Source organism: Furipterus horrens, unplaced genomic scaffold (assembly GCF_987537825.1).
Source record: "Furipterus horrens unplaced genomic scaffold, mFurHor1.1.pri manual_scaffold_1, whole genome shotgun sequence".
In the NCBI taxonomy this organism is placed as follows: Eukaryota; Metazoa; Chordata; class Mammalia; order Chiroptera; family Furipteridae; genus Furipterus; species Furipterus horrens.
In genome coordinates this window covers 41,067,223-41,088,345 of record NW_028327171.1, presented here as the reverse complement: position 1 = coordinate 41,088,345, position 21,123 = coordinate 41,067,223, and the positions used below count along the sequence as shown (strand labels likewise).

Genomic DNA, 21,123 nt, shown 5'->3' with positions numbered 1-21,123 from the left:
CGCAAATCAATAAATATAATACATCACCTAAACAAAATGAAAGACAAAAATCACATGATCACATCAATAGATGCAGAAAAAGCATTTGATAAAGTACAACACCCATTTATGATGAAAACACTCAGCAAAATGGGAATAGAGGGAGCATACCTTAACATAATCAAGGCTATATATGAGAAGCCTGAGGCCAACATCATACTCAATGGACAAAAACTAAAAGCATTCCCCCTGAACTCAGGAACTAGACAAGGTTGTCCACTCTCTCCACTCCTTTTCAACATAGTGTTGGAAGTCCTAGCCACAGCAATCAGACAAGAAAAAGAAATAAAAGGCATCCAAATTGGGAAAGAAGAAGTAAAACTATCATTATATGCAGATGACATGATAGTATACCTAGAAAATCCTATAAACTCCACTAAAAGACTACTCGATATAATAAGTGAATTTGGCAAAATAGCAGGGTACAAAATAAACATACAGAAATCTAAGGCATTTCTGTACACCAACAATAAAATGTCAGAGACAGAGACAAAAAAGAAAATACCATTTACTATAGCAACAAGAAAAATAAAGTACCTAGGAGTAAACTTAACCAAAGAGATAAAAGACCTGTACTCTGAAAATTACATAACATTGAAGAAAGAAATTAAGGAAGACACAAATAAATGGAAACAAATAACATGTTCTTGGATGGGAAGAATCAACATCATCAAAATGGCCATACTACCCAAAGCAATTTACAGATTCAATGCAATCCCTATTAAAATACCAATGACATATTTCACAGACCTAGAACAAATACTCCATAAATTCATATGGAACCAAAAAAGAGCCTGAATAGCAAAAGCAATCTTGAGACAGAAGAACACAGCAGGAGGAATCACAACACCAGATATCAAACAATACTACAAAGCCACTGTGATCAAAACAGTCTGGTACTGGCATAAGAACGGACATATAGATCAGTGGAACAGAATAGAGACTCCAGAAATAAACCCAGGCCTCTGTGGTCAACTAATATTTGATAAAGGAGGAAGGAACATAAAATGGAGTGAGAAGGGCCTCTTTAACAAATGGTGCTGGGAGAACTGGATAGGGACTTGCAAAAAAATGAAACTAGATCACCAACTTACACCACACACAAGAATAAACTCAAGATGGATCAAAGACTTAAATGTATGCCATGACACCATAAAAGTCCTAGAGGAAAACATAGGCAAGAAAATATCAGATATCTCACGTAACAATCTCTTCACGGATACATCTCCTAAAGCAAGAGAAATAAAGGAAAAAATAAACAAATGGGATTACATCAAACTAAAGAGTTTCTGCTCAGCAAAAGAAAACATCAGCAAGATGAAAAGGGAACCAACCATATGGGAAAACATATTTGCCAATGACATCACAGACAGGGGACTGATATCCAAAATATATAAAGAGCTAATACGACTCAACATCAAGAAAACAAACAACCCAATTAAAAAATGGGCAAAGGACCTGAACAAACACTTCTCCGAAGAGGACATACAGAAGGTCCATAGACACATGAAAAAATGCTCAACATCATTAGCCATTAGGGAGATGCAAATAAAAACCACAATGAGATACCATTTTACACCAGTCAGAATGGCCATCATCAACAAATCAACAAGCAACAAGTGCTGGCGAGGATGTGGAGAAACGGGAACCCTACTGCACTGTTGGTGGGAATGCAGACTGGTGCAGCCACTATGGAAAACAGTATGGAATTACCTCAAAAGATTAAAAATGGAACTGCCTTTTGAACCAGTGATTCCACTACTAGGATTATACCCGAAGAATCTTGAAACACCAATTCAAAAGAACTTATGCACCCCTATGTTCATTGCAGCACTGTTTACAATAGCTAAGTGCTGGAAACAACCTAAGTGCCCATCTGTAGATGAGTGGATCAAAAAACAGTGGTACATTTACACAATGGAATACTATGTAGCGGAGAGAAAGAAGGAACTCCTGCCATTTGCAACAACATGGAGAAACTAGAGAATTATGCTTAGTGAAATAAGCCAGGCAAAGAAAGAAAAATACCATATGATATCACCTAATACAGGAAACTAAAGAACAACACAAACAAAAGAACTAAATAGAACAAAGAGCAGAACAGCAGTCAATGGGGGGGGGGGGAGAAGGGGGATAAATAAGGGAGGGGTTTAGTCAAGGAACATGTATAAATGACTCGTGGACGTGGACAACAGGGAGGGATATGATTGTGGGAGAAGGGGTGGGTTCGGGGGGAAGCAATGGGGGAAAAAATGGGACAACTGTAATTGAAAAACCAAAAATTAAAAAAAAAAAAAAAAAAAAAAAAAAGAATAGTTCCTAAGTCTGCCTGATTACTGCAATCAGTTCAAAAGCTTTGACTATATACAGATTCCTAGGTCCATCCTAGCTCCACTGGATCAGACTCTGGAATAGGTCAGGAATCTGCAGATCTCTAAAGCACCTCATGTGGTTCAGCCAGGTTTGGGAACCAGTGCTCCATAGTACATCTTTTATTTTTCTCATCCCCACCTCTTCAAAGAACTATTTTGTGGTAGCAAAACTGTACCAAAAACCAGTATAAAAGAGGTATACGTGTATAACAGAATAGTATATGATTTGGTAGGAGAAACCAATGACAAACAAGGAGAAAAAGGGAAGAGATGGGAAGAAAGGAAGAAAAGGTCAACAAATAAGGAAAGATAAGAGTAATAGAACATTAGAGACTCTCCCCAATATTTACCCCATGGATAAAATAACTGATAAGAGTAAGGAGAGCATTAAATCTCTTGTGAAAGCAAAAGAGAAAGAAAATAAACAGACAACAATCTTTCAATAACAGAGACTTCATTTATGCTATAGCCTAGCTTGACAGGACATCTGCTGATACCCCAGGGGGTCTCTGAACAATTAGAGAGATCCTACCAAGATAGCTGGTAGTGAGTTTTCTTTCTTAAACACTTTTCCTTCGTCTACCTAACTAGTCTTTCTGCCTCTCACCAAATTAAAGATGGAGGACAGTGAGAAAACATTTAATTCTTCTTAATACATTCAAGATTTATGTCCTTACTATTACGGCAGTTACTGCTTATAAGGAAGAATAATTACAGATGGGAAGTTTTTTCAGTTCTAAAGTCTATGTTCATTCATGGGTAAGGATATGCAATCTAAGCAAAGCTAGATTAAACAGGGCTAAGTAAGAGTTTAGATGTCTTTTAACATCTAAAGAACTTTTCAGTCAAATGTAGGATAAGTTTTAATGTCTCTGAATAAAACACCTACACCAAGACATAAAGTACAGTATCCTTCAAGATGCATACACATTAGCTATACACACGCTTCAGTAATTCCGACCAGATTCCTAAAGTACAGGACCAGCTGGGGCAGGTGGAAAAAAAATAAATAAATAAAGTACAGGACCTGTATCTTAATTATTTTTGTATTCACTCATGTGTTCAGGACATGTGGTATAAAATGTGGAAAATTAACAGGTGACAACACAGTTTATAAATGCAATAAACTTTCATCAAATGACATCAATTATGTTCTGTATCTCTATAAATACGTGGTACAAAGGAAAAGATGATCTTCACTTTGCTCTATTATCCATTCCAACAGCAACTGTTAGTCTTGCCCTAAATTACTCAATATAGAGAACTTCTCTCAATGTACTACACAAGGAATATTAGAAGGCAGCTTCTTGTGGATAGAAGGAAAAAGAATAAGAAAGAAATTATAGTCTTTAATTCTCAATTCTTACAGATCATCCATTTTGCAGGGACTTCCATTCTTCAAAGTGTCCTCATTTCACTTGCTATGTAACTCTACTAAATAACAGTAAGGTTATTGACAAAGATAAATAGTGAAAATAGATTATGATCAAGACCAGGGTTTTATATTAACCAATACATTCACAAAATTCCTACCTCAAAGATTTGTTCAAAATTCTGAAATTCTTGTAATCTTGCCCGAAATCCTTCAGCAAGTGCCCCACCTGTAACATTTAGGTGAAGATTTAAAAACCTAGTATATATAGTAAGATAGGATTTCTGGCATGCCTTTTTATAATCTGTACTTGTACTTCAAAAGGATATCTATAATGAACACATACCACCTTCTGGCATTCCCTGTGCTTTGTGCATTCTAGCATTAAGAACTTCCTTTGCAGAAACAAAGAAAATACGATTCCGTGCTTCTAAAGGACCCACGACTTTGAGTTCCTCTACCAAAAAATGTAGGCATCTTTCTGTGTGCTGTCTGCGCACCTAGAGCAAAACAGGGAATTAAAAGAATTGTAAGAATTAAACAGATATAATTTCAACTTACAGCTACAGACCTAAACTCCATTTCTAGTGATATCATAGTAATATTTCCCACATACTTAACAAACCCTAATTGTAATTCTAATAAATAAAGTGTGGTACTTGCTGACAGGAAACTTCTGTCTCTTAAAGTAACAATTCGTCCTTTGAACATTTAAAATTCTGATGGACCATCAAATACTACACAACCATTATAAAACATATTGTAGACGAATATTAGTACTTAATGGCATGGGAAGATATTCCTAATTCTGTATTAAGAATGTAATGTACATGATTATACAACAAAAAAGAAATGAAGAGTACATATATGTATTTACGTAACTTAATAGGTGGCATGCAGGCCAACACCTACAAAAATGGGTGGCATTTTTATTTCTTCCTTGTGCTCTTACTTTCCAAATTTTCCATAATGAAGCTATTAAAAACCAGGAAATAAGTGCTACAATAAATTTGATACGATGTGGGGGAGGGGTCAAAAAAATTTGATACAATGAAGCAATTTTTATTTTGAAGTCAGGATATAAGCAGTATATTTCTCATCTTAGTAACACTGGAAATTAAAGTTGGGGAGAATGTTTTAGCTAGGGAAAGAGTTGCAATGTTAGGTTTAAGATTAGCACTTGGTTATTAAAGTTAGGACTAAGGGTTAGAATTTGTTAAGAGTTTGGTACTAGCCTTTAGCTATGAAATGAAACCTCTATTTTAATATTAATAAAATTAAGTATTTAATTAAGTATATAATATTAACTATTCAATACTTAATAAAATTAAGCTACATAAGAATGGAGAAAAAACATTTGTGGGTGATATTTCCTAATTCTCTGATGATTAAATGAGATCCCAATTCGAAAGAGTGTCATTATCCAATAAGAGTTAATGATACCAGGACATAAAGCTTCATATTAAGCAAAATTCTAATTTTGGGTATGGCAGGAACAATGAAAGCAAATAATCTGACATGTGAGCCATGATGGAATAGTGTAAATTTAATTTTTTATCCGTTATATATATATATATATATATATAGATATAGATAGATAGATAGATAGATATTTACAATAAACATATACTACTATTAAAATCAGAAAGTGTCAAGCAAATTAAACATTATTTATAGACCAAATGCCAGATACTCTATTCTATTTAAGGTCTTTTTTAAAGATACGTTATTCTTTTTGAGGTCTTTTTTTTAAAAACCCTCACCCAAGGATATGTTTATTGATTTTTAGGAAGAGGTATGGAGGGAGAGGGAGAGAAAAACATCAATGTGACAGAGAAACATCGATTGGTTGCCTCCTATGTGTGCCCCAACCAGGGATTAAACCCACAACCTAGGTATTTGTCCTAAGGAGGGATCAAACCTACAACCTTTTGGTGTATGGGATGACATTCAACCCACTGACCCACCAGGCCAGAGCTCTATTCTTTTTAAAAAGTTTCTAGCCCTGGCTGGTGTGGCTCAGTGGGTTGGGTGTCACCCTTCAAACCGAAAGGTTATTGATTTGATTCCTGGTTGGGGCACATGCCTGGGTTGCAGGCCAGGACCCCATTTTGAGGCATGCAAGAGGCAATCGATAAACGTATGTTTCTCTTGTACATTGATGTTTCTCTCCCTTCCTCATGTTTCTCTCCCTTGCTTTCTCCCTGTCTTTTTCTCTTAAAAAAAAAAAAAAAGTTTCTAAAACCAGCAGCATGACTAAAATATCAAGTGTTGGAGAGGATGGATATACATCACCTGAAACTCTCAATCAGCTGGTGGGAAGTATGAAGTGGTATAAGCACTTTAGAAAACTCTTGGGCTGTGTTTACTAAAATAGCATATTCATAACCTGTAATTTGGAATTTTGCTCTTATATATATACTCATGGATTACTGATCTCTGCATTATTGGCATTTTGAGTCAAGTAAATGATGGTTGGGGGTGTTTATTCTGTGATTTAGGATGCTCATCATTATCTCTAGCCTCTACCCACTAGAGGCCAGTAGCACATTCAACCAGTTGTGACAATAAAAATGTCTTCAGACATGGCCAGATATTCTTGGGCATTAAAACTGCCCAACCTCTCATATTGAGAACCACTAGTATATACCCAACAGAAATAAATATCTATGTGTTAAAAAAAAATACACACACACACACACACACACACAAAAAGAATATGCACAGCACTATTATCCATAATAACTAGATACAGGTAATTTACCATATGCCCATCACTAGCAGAATGAATAAATCAATTGTAGTTAGTCACAGGATGAAATACTATACAGCAGGGAGAACGCTCTTCAACTATGCCCAACAGTATGACTACATATCACAATGCTGAACAAAAGAAACCTGACACAAATATGTAGATACAATATGGTTCTATTACATGAAAAGCTGAAATGGAAAAATTAGTCTAGGGTGTTAAAAGTCCTAAGTGATTATCATTGGGAGGAAGAACAGAGAATGGAAGGGAGTTGATCCTAGAGTGCTAGAAATGTTCTGCTTCTTTATATGGATCCTGACAAAGTTGTGCTAAATTTGTAAAATTTAACTGAGCTGGACATTTACGATTTGTACACTTTTCTATTATGTTATACTTCAATAAAAAAATTAAAAGAAAACAAACAAAAGGAAGTTTCAAGATCTAAAATGATTAGGTAGTACTTTTTAACACAATTTTCCCTCAAAGTAGCTTAACCTCTGTCTGTATCAGCTACTGACTTCAGATTTTCTATAATTATATTCTTTTCTCTTGTGAAAGAATAACTGCTTATGATGTGCTATACTATAGGTATATAGTTTTCTTAGATAACAATGTGCATGACTATATTTCAAATATTAAAGGGAAAAAAACTTACATCCTCCATAGATTCTGGCTCCGATGCAGAGGCGTCCCAACGATTATTCAGAATGAAAATATTAGGCTTGGAAAGTCGCTCATTTACCTTGTGAAAAAACTGTTTTTCCTAGAAAAATCAAATGGCCAACAGTACGTTCACATCTAAGAGCTATTTTTATACTCTTATTTATAATTGAGGCTTTCTTTTAATCTAAAATTTGGAACCATTTAGACAACAGTGATTAATACCCACTGATAAAGGATCCCAAAGCACTATAAGCATCAAACTTTTCAAAGATGAGAAAATCAAAATATAAAAAAAGGAAAATTGAAGATTCTCCAGTTCCTGCCATAAGTCTTTTTTGAAATTCAATTTAACAAATATTTTATCTGGCTTTGCTGTATGCAGGACATAAAAGTTACTACTGGATATGACAGTTTAAATTTTCAAAAAGCACCTCAAATCTTTTTTAAAAATTAGATGAAGTAAAATAATAACAATGTAAGATCTGTGTGCAACAATCATAATAAGCAACAGAGAAAGGTATGTGCCAAAAATACTATAAGTGCTGGGACTACTCAAAGGAGGAAGACAACATTATCTAGTTGAAATTATAAAAAGCTCCATAAAGGAGGTGGTGATAAAGATGGGCATTTGAAAAGATGAAAAGTTGATAGGGGGTAGAATTATGGGCAAAGACCAGCATAAACAAAGGCACCAAAGATAGAAAACATATCAAAGTGTGTTTATCCAACACCCCAACAGTAGTTAGTCTAACGCAGATTTTAAACACTTATCTGTTTTCTATACCATCAGGTTATAAACAACTGTCAGTGTTGTCATGGCAGCCTGGTCTACCTGATATAGAACAGGTCATTGGTCATACAAACACTAATAACACTGCAACAAAACAGAGGTCTCACTGGTAACACCTAGGTTATAATGGCATTTGGCCATTTGTATGCTTTTGATGTACAACAATTTTTAAAAATTGTAGTATAGTTTTAGATACTAGGTTATCTAAAAATTTGGAAATTATTTTTGGAATGAATCTGGCTCTAGAAAATTTGGGACAATCTTCCAAGTCTGACAGTAGTTTAGAGTATACTCAAGCTAGGAAAGGGTTAACTAAACTAAAAACAGAAAAGACGTGCCTGCCAGATGTGGGGGTGAGGTGGTGGTGTTATAGTTTATTCAAGAGACTTAGTCATATCCTAACAATTCTGGTGCCCATTTCTTCTGAAACTGGCAAATACCACAGTGAATGTCAACAACACACATGTATCACACCCTGAACTCAAAGATTCGGTAGAAGCTAATGCCATGAAACTCTAGATTGCTATTCAAACCTTGGGAACACTCAAGACCAGAACCAACCCTTCCGGTCCCATGGACACACAAACCCTTTGTTCACCCTTGATATTAGAAGTTCTTTCTAATCCAAGATTTAGATTTCCCTGACTTTTCAGAATTAAAACAGACACCATTTCATTTCCCACCACTCAAACATAATAATATAATCAAATCCTACCGTGTTCATTAATGTTGATTCAGAGTTGGCAACCAAAACGAAGACATCAGCATCTAAGCAAAACTTATCAATCCAGCTATCCAGCTCTGTAGTGACATCTGTACCTGGACTAATGGGAATAAAATAAAAATTATATTACATTTCTTTAAAAGAACTTCGGAGTGTAGAAAGACAGTTTTTAAAACTTATAAATAGCTTAAAGTGTAAAGGATAGACTTTTTACCTGTCATCAATAGGAAGTCTAGAGATTTACATTACTGTCTTACCTATAAGAAAGAGTTGTGGAATGGTGATAGCCTGTGCTTTATATATAATTCTACATATTTATTCCACTGGTAAGGAACTCCCATAGCCTATCCAACAGACAACAAAAACTTTAAAATAAAAAATTACCAAAGACAAATAACGATATGGTTTTTAATAAAGCAAGTAACAAAGTTGATAGTTTAATCTCTTCAATCTTTATGCTATGGAAAGCTAAAAAATAAGTACTAAAAAAACAACTAGGCTAATGCGTAATCAAAAATGAAGGTGCTATCAGTTATGTCCAGTACAGCTCAGAAAAGCCTGAGTGCTTATAAGCATAAATTATGAAAAATAGAACACCCTCTGCTAAATATAAGTTTAATACACAATCTATACTATAAAAATTATAGTGTAGCTATCAAATTGACAAGTTGACAGTTGGTGTCATGGATAGATTCTAGCTATGAAATAAAGCAAAATTATTAGCTAATATTACTATATTTAAACCAAATGTGTTTATTTCACAAGCATCTTCTCACTCATCTGAGCTAGTTCTGTTACTTGAATTACTCTTCCAATTAAAAGGAACACTCATCATCAAAAACAAAATGGGTTCCACAGAACACTTAAATTTTAACTGAAGTAAAAAAGAATACGTGAAAAAAAATTTAAATCATTACCTACCTTTCTTGGTTAATGACATTGCTTAACAGATATGAATTACCATTTTATTAAGTACGAATTTAGTAGGATGACTTAAAGAACACATTAATGAGAAGAGTTGTAAAAAAATTCCAAGAGTACTTGATTAATTCTTGAACAATGAAGAGCTCTATGAACTGTCCCCATAGTTATTTTGGGAAACTGGGTCTCAAGAATAAATTCACTACATTTTAAAAATTAACTATTTAGAATTCTCTAGCTATTGCGCTTGCCAAAAAGTTCATTTGGTTTTTTACGTAAGATGGTTCTAGTAGCACTTAGTTGTCCTTAACTTCATTTGAAATAATTTTGTTAAGATTGTATTGTGAGAGCTGTCACATCAGAGTGCATTTAAAAAAATGTTTTTTAAAGATTTTCTTTATTATTTTTAGAGAGTGGAAGGAATGAAGAAAGAGAGGAAGAGAAACATCAATGTGTGGTTGCCTCTCACATGCCACCAACCAGGGACCCCCAAAAAAGAACTTACTAAAATTGGTGAATTTTGTGCAGCCATTTTAATATTGAAGATGGAAAAAATGGACATTTTTGGCATATTATGCTTCATTATTTCAAGAAAGGCAAAAACACAACTGAAATGCAAGAAAAGATTTGTGCAGTGTATGGAGAAGTTGCTTTGACTGATGCTTTGCGAAATTTTGTGCTTGAAGATGTCTCACTAGACGATGCTCCATGGTCGGGTAGACCAGTTGAAGTTGATAGTGATCAAATTGAGACATTAATTGAGAACAATCAATGTTATACCATGCAGAAGATAGCCAACATACTCACAGTATCCAAAATGAGAAATGTCTTTTTTTTTATGGAAAAAACCATATGGACTTTTTAGCCTACCCAACAGTTACCTAGAATCAGACAATTTCTAAGGCCCAGCCACTCACACAAACTATGAAGTCAGACAAGAGAAACTAATAAGAATGGCTATCCTTGAAACTTCTGGTAATAGAATTAGACTGATAAATTGGCACCTTTATGATATCATTAAAATATAAAAACCAACAACTTACCTGTTCCTTAGTAATCTAGAAAACGAGAGCAAAGCAGCAATTGAATATTCAAAATTTTTATATACTACATGCTAAAGCAAGCAGCATTATTCTAATAAATACACCTTTACAAAAAGGAAACAGCTCATTTGTGATTTTACCTGTCTACTAAAACCAGGTCATCTCTCAAGAGGGCACATTTTGCCTTCGGCCAAAACACATGCACGAGAGAGCCAGCTTTCAAGTCTTTGTCCATATGCAGGGCATGGGCCAGTTGATTAACTGTCTATAGTGGGAGGGAAAGAAAAAACAAAACACTTGTAATAAATTGCAATAAAAATTAAAAATACTATGATTTGGCACATTTATTTTCTGCAAATATGCACAAAAAGCAGGATTTTAATTTGAAATAAAACCATCTGAGCAATCTTGAGAAACCAGAGTTTTAAGATTACCAAATAGAAAAAATTAACTACTGTAGCACTCATAAAAGTTTACTCATACCATTTTGCAAAAATTATCAGAGCTGTAAACATTCTAAACACCTCCCAAAATGGAATTATGGCAATGGAATCCTATGCAACCCCCTGAAATTGATATTGTATGTAGAAAAAGAAATTTATAATATATCAAGAGAAAAAAAGCAACACAGAAAATAACAGCACATGATAAAAAGCCATTCTGTTTTAAAAATACAGAGGAACACAAAGAATTTCCATTGGTTTCAGAAGTGTGTGAGTTTTGCTTGGAGTTTTTCTTTCTGTCTTTTGTACTTTTTAACCATGATAAAATGAATGTGTACTGCTTAGTAATAACAGGGAATAGAAGAAACATCATCCCCTTTCAGCCATGGTGTGCAACTTGGTTCAGTCCAGCTCGCTGAAGATGCTGACAAACTTCAGGGCTGGTGCTTGAAAGACAGAATTGCAGTAGGAGCTTTTCAAGTAGATAAGGTATATTTGAACGTGTGATAGTTGATATTTCCAAAATAGGGGTTTTTGCTTTCTTTGTTCCTTTCACGGTGAGAGCAGGAGTGAGTTTTGAGGTGCCAAATATCTTTAAGACACATGTCTACTCCGCAGAGAATTTCCATGGAATTCCATTTCAGTATTTAAAGTTTTTCTACCAACCAGCCTCAGCCTGCAGTTTGACACGATAACTAGATTAGCTATTCTATACATATCTTAACATACTGTGTATGGGTGGCGAGAATTCTTGTCATTTCTAAAAGGCATTTAAATTACCCGGTATGCAACATGTTAAGACAATTTAAGATGTTCAAGAACCGAGGTTTGACTGTGATTAAATTTGGGATGAATTTTACTGGATATAAATTATGCTTCAATAAACATGACTAAAAACTTAAGAAAAAAAAAGAGACATCATTAAACAGAGAATGGCATCAGCATGTATACCTTATGGTTCATTTGTGATCTATGTCAAATTTTAAAGGGAAATATTTATTTTCAAATGGGCACAATAGTCCTGATCAGGGTTGAAGTGAATCTCTACCGGAACAATGTCAGGTAGGTTTTTTTTTCATTGCTTTCATAAATTGTAATAAAATTATAAACTTATACTAAATTCTTGATGCTTCACCTATAAAAATAAAATAAAAGCATCTGTTTACAGAACTGTGGTTGAGATCTGAGCTATGAGAAGTATTTAGAATGGTTCTTGGTACATAGCAAGTGTGCAATGAAGTCTTAGCTATTACGGCTGCATTTCTCTTACTAAGTAAACTATTGGAGCATGACCACAGGACTCAGAGTCTATTTACAACTTAAAGCAGGCTACTACTACTTGAGGTAAACAAGTTTAAATTTTGGAGTAAAGGAAAGGAGTAAAAGAACATGAAGGAAGAGGACTGGACATAGAGAGCACGTATCAGGAGAAATGAATGATTACCTTAAAATATCACAGCACTCTTGACTTGAGGATTAAAAGCCACAGGTAGTCTGAATTCTAATTTGCTAAAAATCTTGACTACAAAATAAGTGATCCCTTCATTTGTATGAGTTAAAAGTTTTAAAATATTTTCATAAACTTCATCTCATTCCACATAACTAATCTGAATGTTATTATACAGATTGAGTTACCTGACTGGTCAAAGAGCAAACTCACAAAACAAGAACAAGACCTATGAATTCAGCAAAAACTAAAATGGCAAGGGTCTTCAAACATGAAACTTTTGCATTTGTGGGAGAGAAGTTAAGATTTAAGAGAAAGTGATCTTGGTAAGAAATAATGCCTTTACAAAAAGCTCTCATTCCAGCCAGTATCTTACATCCATTTTTTTTTTCTTTCCTTTTCTTTTGCTGAAGGACTCTAGAGGCACTGAATCCCTCAAGAAATTTACAAAAGGTAGAGAATTACCATTGGCTCTTATATGATAAAACTGTAACATTTATTCATTAATATGTTTACTAAATATTGTAAGGAAAAAGTTTCTAAAGGCACAAATGCATCAGGAACAGATACCAAGGGCCCAATTTTTAAAAATTTTATTTAAAAAGACAAGATTTAAGATTAAATAGCAACAACACACTTCAAGTTCTACGGGAACATTGTTTTAGAAACTTAATAAGGTTTTAACTCTAATTTACTTATATTTTAAGGACAGGATTTCTTCTCCTAGTAATTTAACTCTGAAGCAAAAGAATTTTAGAGAATTTAAAATATAAATGATGGCTTTATAAACTATGAATAGAGCCTTGGCTGGGTGGCTCAGTTGGTTGGAGCATCATTCCATACACCAAAAGGTTGTGGGTTCGATCCCTGGTCAGGGCACATACCCAGATTGTGGGTTCAACCTGCAGCAGGGCTGCACACGAAGCCAACTGATCAGTTTCTCTTTCACACTGATGTTTCTCTCTCTTACCCTCTCTCTCACCCTCCCTCTTTCTCTCACTCTCCCTCTCTCTCTCACCCTTCCTCTCTCTTTCTCTCTCACTCTCAAAAAAAATAAAATCAATAAACATTCTTAGGTGAGGATTTCAAAAAAGCTATGAATAGACATATTAATGATTCTTCCATTAACATTTTACTTTTTTTTGAAGGAGGGCATTGTTTCAGATACATTATGTTGCTAAAGTCAAATCTGATACCTTCACACTTTTTTTTTCATCTGATCCTTCTGTCATTAGATAGGCTTTATCTCCATCGGTTCCTTCAACACTCAGTAAGCAATTGGTTGTATGGCCAATCCCACTAGGGAGGACTTTATCCCACAACATCGCATTGATAACAGAGCTCTTTCCACTGCTTGTCCTGAAGAATGAATATACAAAATCATGAAAAACAAAAGATAACAGTAAAAACTTTTGTTCCTTTATTGGGTCTAAAACTGACTTTTCTAGAATTCAAATGTTCTTAAAATTTCATTAGATGGCATTTTTCATGAAAGAGTTGACAACTTGATTTACACGAATATTAGCAATGTACATTTCAGAAAGATAATGTAAAGGAAAACAAATCCTTCCTTTTCTATAAAGCTATCCTTGCCTTCTCTATCCTTCTTGCTTCTTGTGGCAATTTGAAATCACAGCCCCAAATTCTATGACACTACCAATTACAAGATTTAGCCTAATGTTCCATGTCCTTAAATTTGGATGGCCCTTTTTCATACCCATAGCTAACACACATTTCTCCTTCTCAAGTAGGACAACTGAGGCATCACTGTCCAGGAGGCCTTTTCCTTCCCACTCCTACTCCACCTTAATCTCAAGTGGGGCCTCTTTAATAGACCTACCTCATCCTTGACTTTCTTTTTAAGTATATATTTTAAGTATGTATTTACTGATTATGTAGTCCCAATTTTTCCCCCCTTTGCTCCCCTCCGCCCAGTACCCCCCTTCACTAAAGCAATCCCAACCCCCTTAGTTCATGTCCATGAGTCGTGCATATAAGTTCTTTGGCTTCATCCTTTCCATTATTATTCTTAACTTCCCCTTGTCTATTTTGTACCAATCAATTATGCTTCTTAATCCCTCTCCTTGACTCTTAAAAGCCCTGAGAATATGGTTAAGTGGGAGACGCAGACAATAAAAACAAACAAAAACAGAGCCCTGTAAAACTGTTTTAAAGGACATAAACAAGGTGCTTTGGTAGAGAATAACCGAGAAGGGATACTTTAAGTAAAGTGATAAAGGAAGGTTTCTAAGGTAGTACATTTAGGATGAGATCTGAAGAAAGAGAAGGAGCCTGATATACACAGAACAAGGCAAAGAGAATTCTAGACATGGGAAATAGTTCAGAAGGCCTATGAGGTTTAGTGAGTATATAAATGCCTCTACTGATACACAGCCCAAGATACCTTAGTAATCAAGTATACATCTAGTCATCTGTCATTGCTTCCCTGGTGCCTAACAGAGTACATGGTACATAGGCTGTTAACAAATGATACTTAAATGAATGCAGAAGCTGTGACAGAGATCATTTTACCACTCTAGTTGGTTACATTAAGAAATGGCACTTCCTACTCTCTCTCTGGGAATCATGCGATTGAGAATCCTTTTGGAATACAGACCTGATAATCAAGAGAAGCTTAAAAAAGTAAGTCACAAATTATGGATATCATTATCTGTGTTTCTATTCTTATAAATGGCCAACTCTTAGAGATGAGCAGCCTTAAAAAACACAAAATATGATTGACCTTCATAAAGCTGCATTTTATACCGGGACCTATAGTGAACGAATTCCCTTACATGCTAACAGCTTTAACAGTAAACAAAGCCAGAAACTGTTGTGGGGAGAAGGGTAGCACTTGCTGAAACATCAGAAACAAAGCTGAAGCTATGACAGGAAAAGCTGATTTCTGGAAACTACCCTTGAGAAAAAACAATAAAGGATTACCTGCCAAAAAAGGCCACTTTCATGTGTCTCCGAGACAGCACTTCACCAATGATGGAAAGCTTGTTTTTATACCTCTGCATTTCTGCTAGATCATCCTCAGTAGCTATTCGATCAAGTTCTGAATTCCTGTATGTTGCTGTAAAAAATGCGATGGTATTATAAAAAGTGATACAAATGAATAAGTTAATTATACAATGAAATACCTAAGCTATGCATGTACTTTGATTCTGTTCTATATTAACATGCCATTTGAAAAGTAAAAATGCTTATATCTGAATATTTGGTAAAAGATGAATGCCTCCTTATGATGAATCATAAGAATCCTGCCCAAAAGAATGTTAAAAATCATTAGGAATTACAGGGGCCCAGTCAAAAGGGTATATTTATTATTCATCTAGGTCTCAAAAAATACAGAGCAGCCAACTAAGACAAAAATGTATTTCTGAACAGAGGAACTAGAACCTACTACGCATCTATTCTTGTCCCATCCTGACTGGACCTTCAAATCTTGAGCTGAGAAGAAGAATCTATAGGCTAAGAGTAAAGTTTGAAAGGGAACACTCAGGAAACAAAGATATGGTTCAAAGAGGTCTCCAAATTGCTACCTTATCACTTCTCATCTGTTACCCACAGGGATGACACAAACAACTCATTTCACATGAAAGAGAACCATAGATTAGATACCACCTTAGCCCCAACCTCCCTTCCTCCAAGGATAAGGGTAATTGGAAAAGCCTGGGTTTGAGAAGCAGAGAAGCCTTTCATTTTGTTTTTTTCTTTAGGACTATACAAGCTTACATTTATATTTTTACCACCTCATTTTGCAGGTAAAAACATGGAGATTCACTTGGCTATCTGAATGGTCCTAATTAGGGACAAATAATGATACAGCTTACCCAGTACTCTCTAATTCAACTTAAGCTTTATATATCTCATCATACTTTTCAAGTACATTAATAAAATGTGTAATTTGGTGTGTAAAGTTAAGACTGGCTTAAGTATAATTACATTTACCTTTGTTTTTCATTTTATTCTTGTTCTTTTATGTTCTTCCTGGTGCAACTGCTTTGTCTCTTTTTTATAACATTTTTTTCTTTTGAGGTTCTAAAACCAGTAAAATTGAATTTGGATTTTAAAGCTGCTATTCACTAGCTCCTAGCATGATAATCTACAACTAGCTCCATTACACAGAAGATAATACATTTAACATCATCTTCACTTCCTATCAACTGTTTTAGAATAAAATACTATTCAAAGTCACTGTTCCAAAATAAAAAGGACTCGTGGGCATGGACAACAGTGTAGGGATTGCAGGGGAGAGGGAGGGTGGGTGGAAGTGAAAGAGGGTATAACTGAGATAAATGGTTATGGGGGAAAGTACAATAAAATATAAATTATTTTTAAAAAGTCACTGTTCCAGCTCAAATTCTTCTCAAAAATGTAAACATAAAGATTCTATACCAGTATTTTTTTTTCCTTACTCCAACAAAAATTGAATCGAATCAGGTTTGGTGACAGAGACGCAATAATAACGTATGATCCCTACTCTCAAGGAGCTCAAAACCTGGTGAGGGAGAGTTAGGATAGAAAAGGAAAGTCTGATTCTAACAACTTATCAAATGTTTTCACACTGTAACTGGAGTTTACAGAATCCCTCCCTTTTCATTGTATCCTTGAAGGTCACATAATCTTAAGAACCAGAAAAGTTTTCAACAGTTATCTCCAAGGCAATATTACCTAGTAAGCCATTCCTATCGACTTGTTTGAACTGTTACCCTCATTTTTTGAGAACTTTTTTTTGCCCTTTCCCACAGCATCCCAGCCTCATCTGAGAGGATAAAACTGGTCTAAAATCTTGGCTTGACTACTGAATTGGGCAGAAGATAAGTATAATGGCTAACTGTGGGCTGCCTGAATTTTAGTCTGGGCATTAACTAGCTATGTGATCTTAAGCAAGTTGCTTGACTTTTCTGTGCCTTGGTTTTCTTATACTGTAAAATGAGGGTGATTTAAATTGTGCCTCAATGTTGATATGAGGATTAAAAGACTGTTAATGGACCTGGCTGCTGTGGCTGAGTGGATTGAGCATCGGCCTGCAAGCCAAATGTCGCTGGTTTGATTCCCAGTCAGGGCACATGACTAGGTTGCACGTCAGGTCCCCAGTCGGGGGCACAAGTTAGAGGCAACCACACAGTGACATTTCTCTCCCTCTCTTTCTCCTTTCCCCTCTCTCTAAAAATAAATAAACAAACAAATAAATTAATTAATTAAAAAAAAAGACTATTAACGTTTCTGAAAGGAGTTAATAACGATAATTTAATTTACTCAATTTAAATTTATTTTGTATAATATAAAACGAGTTGTTTTTAATGTGTTGTTAATATAATAAAGTGCTGAGACAGTACCTTACATACAAACACTTATTTCTTTGTTATTAATATTATTTATCAGTCCTCCTTTGGAGGGCAGAAATGGGTTTTATTTGTTAGGGTATCTCAAAGTATATAGCACAAGGCAACTAAGGTTAAAAGAATAATGTACCTTTGTATATTTCAACAGTAATTACTTGAAAAACTTAGAGAAACTAACCTTCAATAAAATATGATCCTTCAATAACAAATTCCAGTAACTGGTCAAAAATTGCAGTAATTGCCTTCTTAGCCAGCACAAAGTGCTTCAGTGGAGAAGCAGTTTCTGCCATTATGCTAATGGGGGGAAGAAATAAAAAGTTAGAAGTGTGCAAATTAACCCTGGCAGTTGGTCAGAGCACCCTCCCGATACACAAAGGTTGCGAGTTCCCTCCCTGCTCAGGGCACATACAAGAATCAACCAATGAATGCATGAATCAGTGGAACAATAAATGGATATTTCTCTCTCTCTCTCTCTAAAATCAATTAATAATATTTTTCCCCCCAGGAGCCCTGGCCTGTGTGCTTGAGCTGGTTGGAGCATTGTCCCCATACACTAAAAAGTTGGGGGTTCCATTCTCAGTCAGGATACATACCTGGGTTGAGGGTTCGATCCCCTGTTGGGGGGAGTATGGGAGACAACCAACAGATGCTTCTCTCTCACATGAACGTTTCTCTTTCTCTCTCTCTCCCCCTTCCTTTTTCTCTAAAATCAATAAACATATCTTAGTTTTTTTTTTTTTTTAATTAGAAAAAAAATTTTAAAAAGAAAGAAAGAAAAAGAAAACACAGGAGTCTGTCAAGGAGAGGAGACAGAGAAGTATGGCCCAAAAGAGGGAACAGACCAAGGTTCCAGTGGGAGAACTAAGCGACGAGGAGATAGCCAACCTAACAAACAAGGAGATAGACAACCTAACAGATGAAGAGTTCAAAACACTGGTGATAAAGATGCTCACAGACTTGACAGATATGCTTGAGTACAGCAAATGCATAAGGGAAGAAGTAAAGGCTATGCTAAACGAAACAAAGGAAAATCCACACAAAACCAATGGTGAAGGGAAGGAAGCCCAGGTTCAAATAAATGATTTGGAACATAAGGAAGAAATAAACAGTCAACCAGTACAGAATGAGGAAACAAAAATTGAAAAAATGAGAAGAGGCTTAGGAACCTCTGGGACAACTTTAAACGTGCCAACATCCAAATCATGGGGGTGGCAAGAAGGCAAAGAAGAGAAAGAAACTGAAAACTTATGTGAAGAAATAATGAAGGTAAAGTTCCCAAATTTGGTGAAGGAACTAGACATACAAGTCCAGAAAGCAGAGGCCTGAACAAGCTAGACCCAAGGAGGACCACACCAAGACATATCATCATTTAAATGCGAAAGGTTCAAGATAAAGAGAGAATCTTAAAAGCAGCAAGAGAAGAGAGTTACCTACAAAGAAGGTCCCATAAAACTATCAGCTGATTTCTCAAAAGAAACTCTGTAGGCAAGAGGGACTGGCAAGAAGTGTTCAATGTGATGAAAAGCAAGGACCTACAACCAGGATTACTCTATCCAGCAAAGCTATCATTTAGAATGGAAGGACAGATCAAGTGCTTCCCAGGCAAGGTATGTAAAGCTGAAAATGTTCATCATTACCAACCCATTACTATAAGAAATGTTAAGGGGGCTTATTTAAGAAAAAGAGGAAGATCAAAACTATGAACATTAAAATGACAACAAACACAACTATTAACAACAGAACCTAAAAAAATAAAAACAAAATCTAACTAAGCAAACCAGAATAGGAACAGAATCCTAGGTATGGGGATCATTTGGAGGGTTATCAGCTGGGAGGGGGAAGGGGGAGAAATGGGAAATGGTGCAGGGACTAAGAAGCATAATTGGTTGGTACAAAATAGATAGGGGAGAAGTTAAGAATAATATAAGAAAGGATGAAGCCAAAGAACTTATATGCACGACCCATGGACATGAACTAAGCGGGGTGGGATTGCGGGAGGGAAGGGACATACAGGGCGGAGAGGAGCAAAGGGAAAAGAAATTGGGAGTACTATAACAGCATAATCAGTAAAATATACTTAAGAACTGTTAAAAAAATGCACAAATTAAACTGGATCATAAACACGTGCAAATTTAATGACACTTTCCAGCAACACTGATTAACTATACAATAAAATAAACCAACTGCCAATTCTTTTAGATAAACTGTTCTTTGTAGAGAAGGGTTTTAGTCAATTAAAGATACTTTTGAGTAATATGCCACGAAAATAAGTAACTCTATTGACCAAAATCTTGGTTGCAGTTTCCACTTGTATTTCCCTTTGGTGAAGATGAAACTAACAGCTTCCAAATTGCGACTGCATGTGACTCTTAAGTTTATCAGCAGCAGGGTTAGCGAGAAGCCAAGTTCATAAACAACAAGTTATTAAGTTTCTCAACCTGGAGCTCTAGGTGGGTGGAGGTGGATATGCAGAGTGAAGAAATAAAATTCCAAGATCATAATTCAATACTGGCGTTTAGAAAGAAGTAGTTCTCATCATGAACGAGGAGGCAAGGTTTAACACAAGCAGTGACGTTTCAGGCCAAACTACCAAAACTTCAAGGAACAGAAGTTTAAAGAAAAAAAAATTTCCCTGGCAACTTCTCATGAAAAAGACACTCAACAAAAACGATTAAACACCAGTGTCATCCTGGTGTGTATGTGTGGAATGGAGCAGAGTAGGCATGAGGATGGCTGAGTTTTCCACAGGGTCAGGAATCGGCCGAGGGAGGGAAGGAGCTGCGTGGGAAAGGCAGGGTGACGGCACGACCCGGTTCAGCCCGGTGAGAACACCTACCTTGGGGACAGGCCTTCCACGCCGTACACAAAGACCACGGGAGCCCCACCGGCAGGACTAGAGGCCAGACCCCACCATTGCCCGACGCGCGCCGGCTCCAAACCCGCCGCCCCGCTTCCCGGGCTCTGGCCTCGCGGGCTCTTCGGGCCAGACCCGCCCGCCGGCCCCTCTCGCTCGCTCCGATCCCGCAGGACCGCGGCGGCGACTAGTTACAGAGCAGCCGGAGCACGACTCCCCCCCGCCCCCCCCCGTCCCCGGCCGCACGAAGGTCACCCCTAACGAAGTAAACCGGCCGGCGGCCAAGGCAGAAGGCACTCACACGGTCCTGGCTCCAACTCGTCACCGGCAACGGCAGCTCTGCCAACAA

The 21,123-nt window shown here is 36.2% G+C and overlaps 1 protein-coding gene across 1 annotated transcript in view; it reads right to left on the bottom strand.

The window, feature by feature from the left end:
- MFN1 (mitofusin 1) overlaps window positions 1-20,979 on the bottom strand; it is a 43,404-nt gene extending 22,425 nt beyond the window's left edge. Inside the window, exons 1-10 of the mRNA XM_090274164.1 lie at window positions 20,757-20,979; window positions 18,514-18,623; window positions 18,099-18,214; window positions 15,510-15,645; window positions 13,763-13,925; window positions 10,817-10,941; window positions 8,704-8,812; window positions 7,191-7,298; window positions 4,130-4,283; window positions 3,945-4,012 (exon numbers count right to left, since the gene is read on the bottom strand). Of these exons, the coding sequence (XP_090130290.1) occupies window positions 3,945-4,012; window positions 4,130-4,283; window positions 7,191-7,298; window positions 8,704-8,812; window positions 10,817-10,941; window positions 13,763-13,925; window positions 15,510-15,645; window positions 18,099-18,210 (975 nt within the window). The 5' untranslated portion in view covers window positions 18,211-18,214; window positions 18,514-18,623; window positions 20,757-20,979. The remainder of the gene's footprint in view (window positions 1-3,944; window positions 4,013-4,129; window positions 4,284-7,190; window positions 7,299-8,703; window positions 8,813-10,816; window positions 10,942-13,762; window positions 13,926-15,509; window positions 15,646-18,098; window positions 18,215-18,513; window positions 18,624-20,756) is intronic.
- Between the last annotated feature and the right edge of the window lie 144 nt (window positions 20,980-21,123).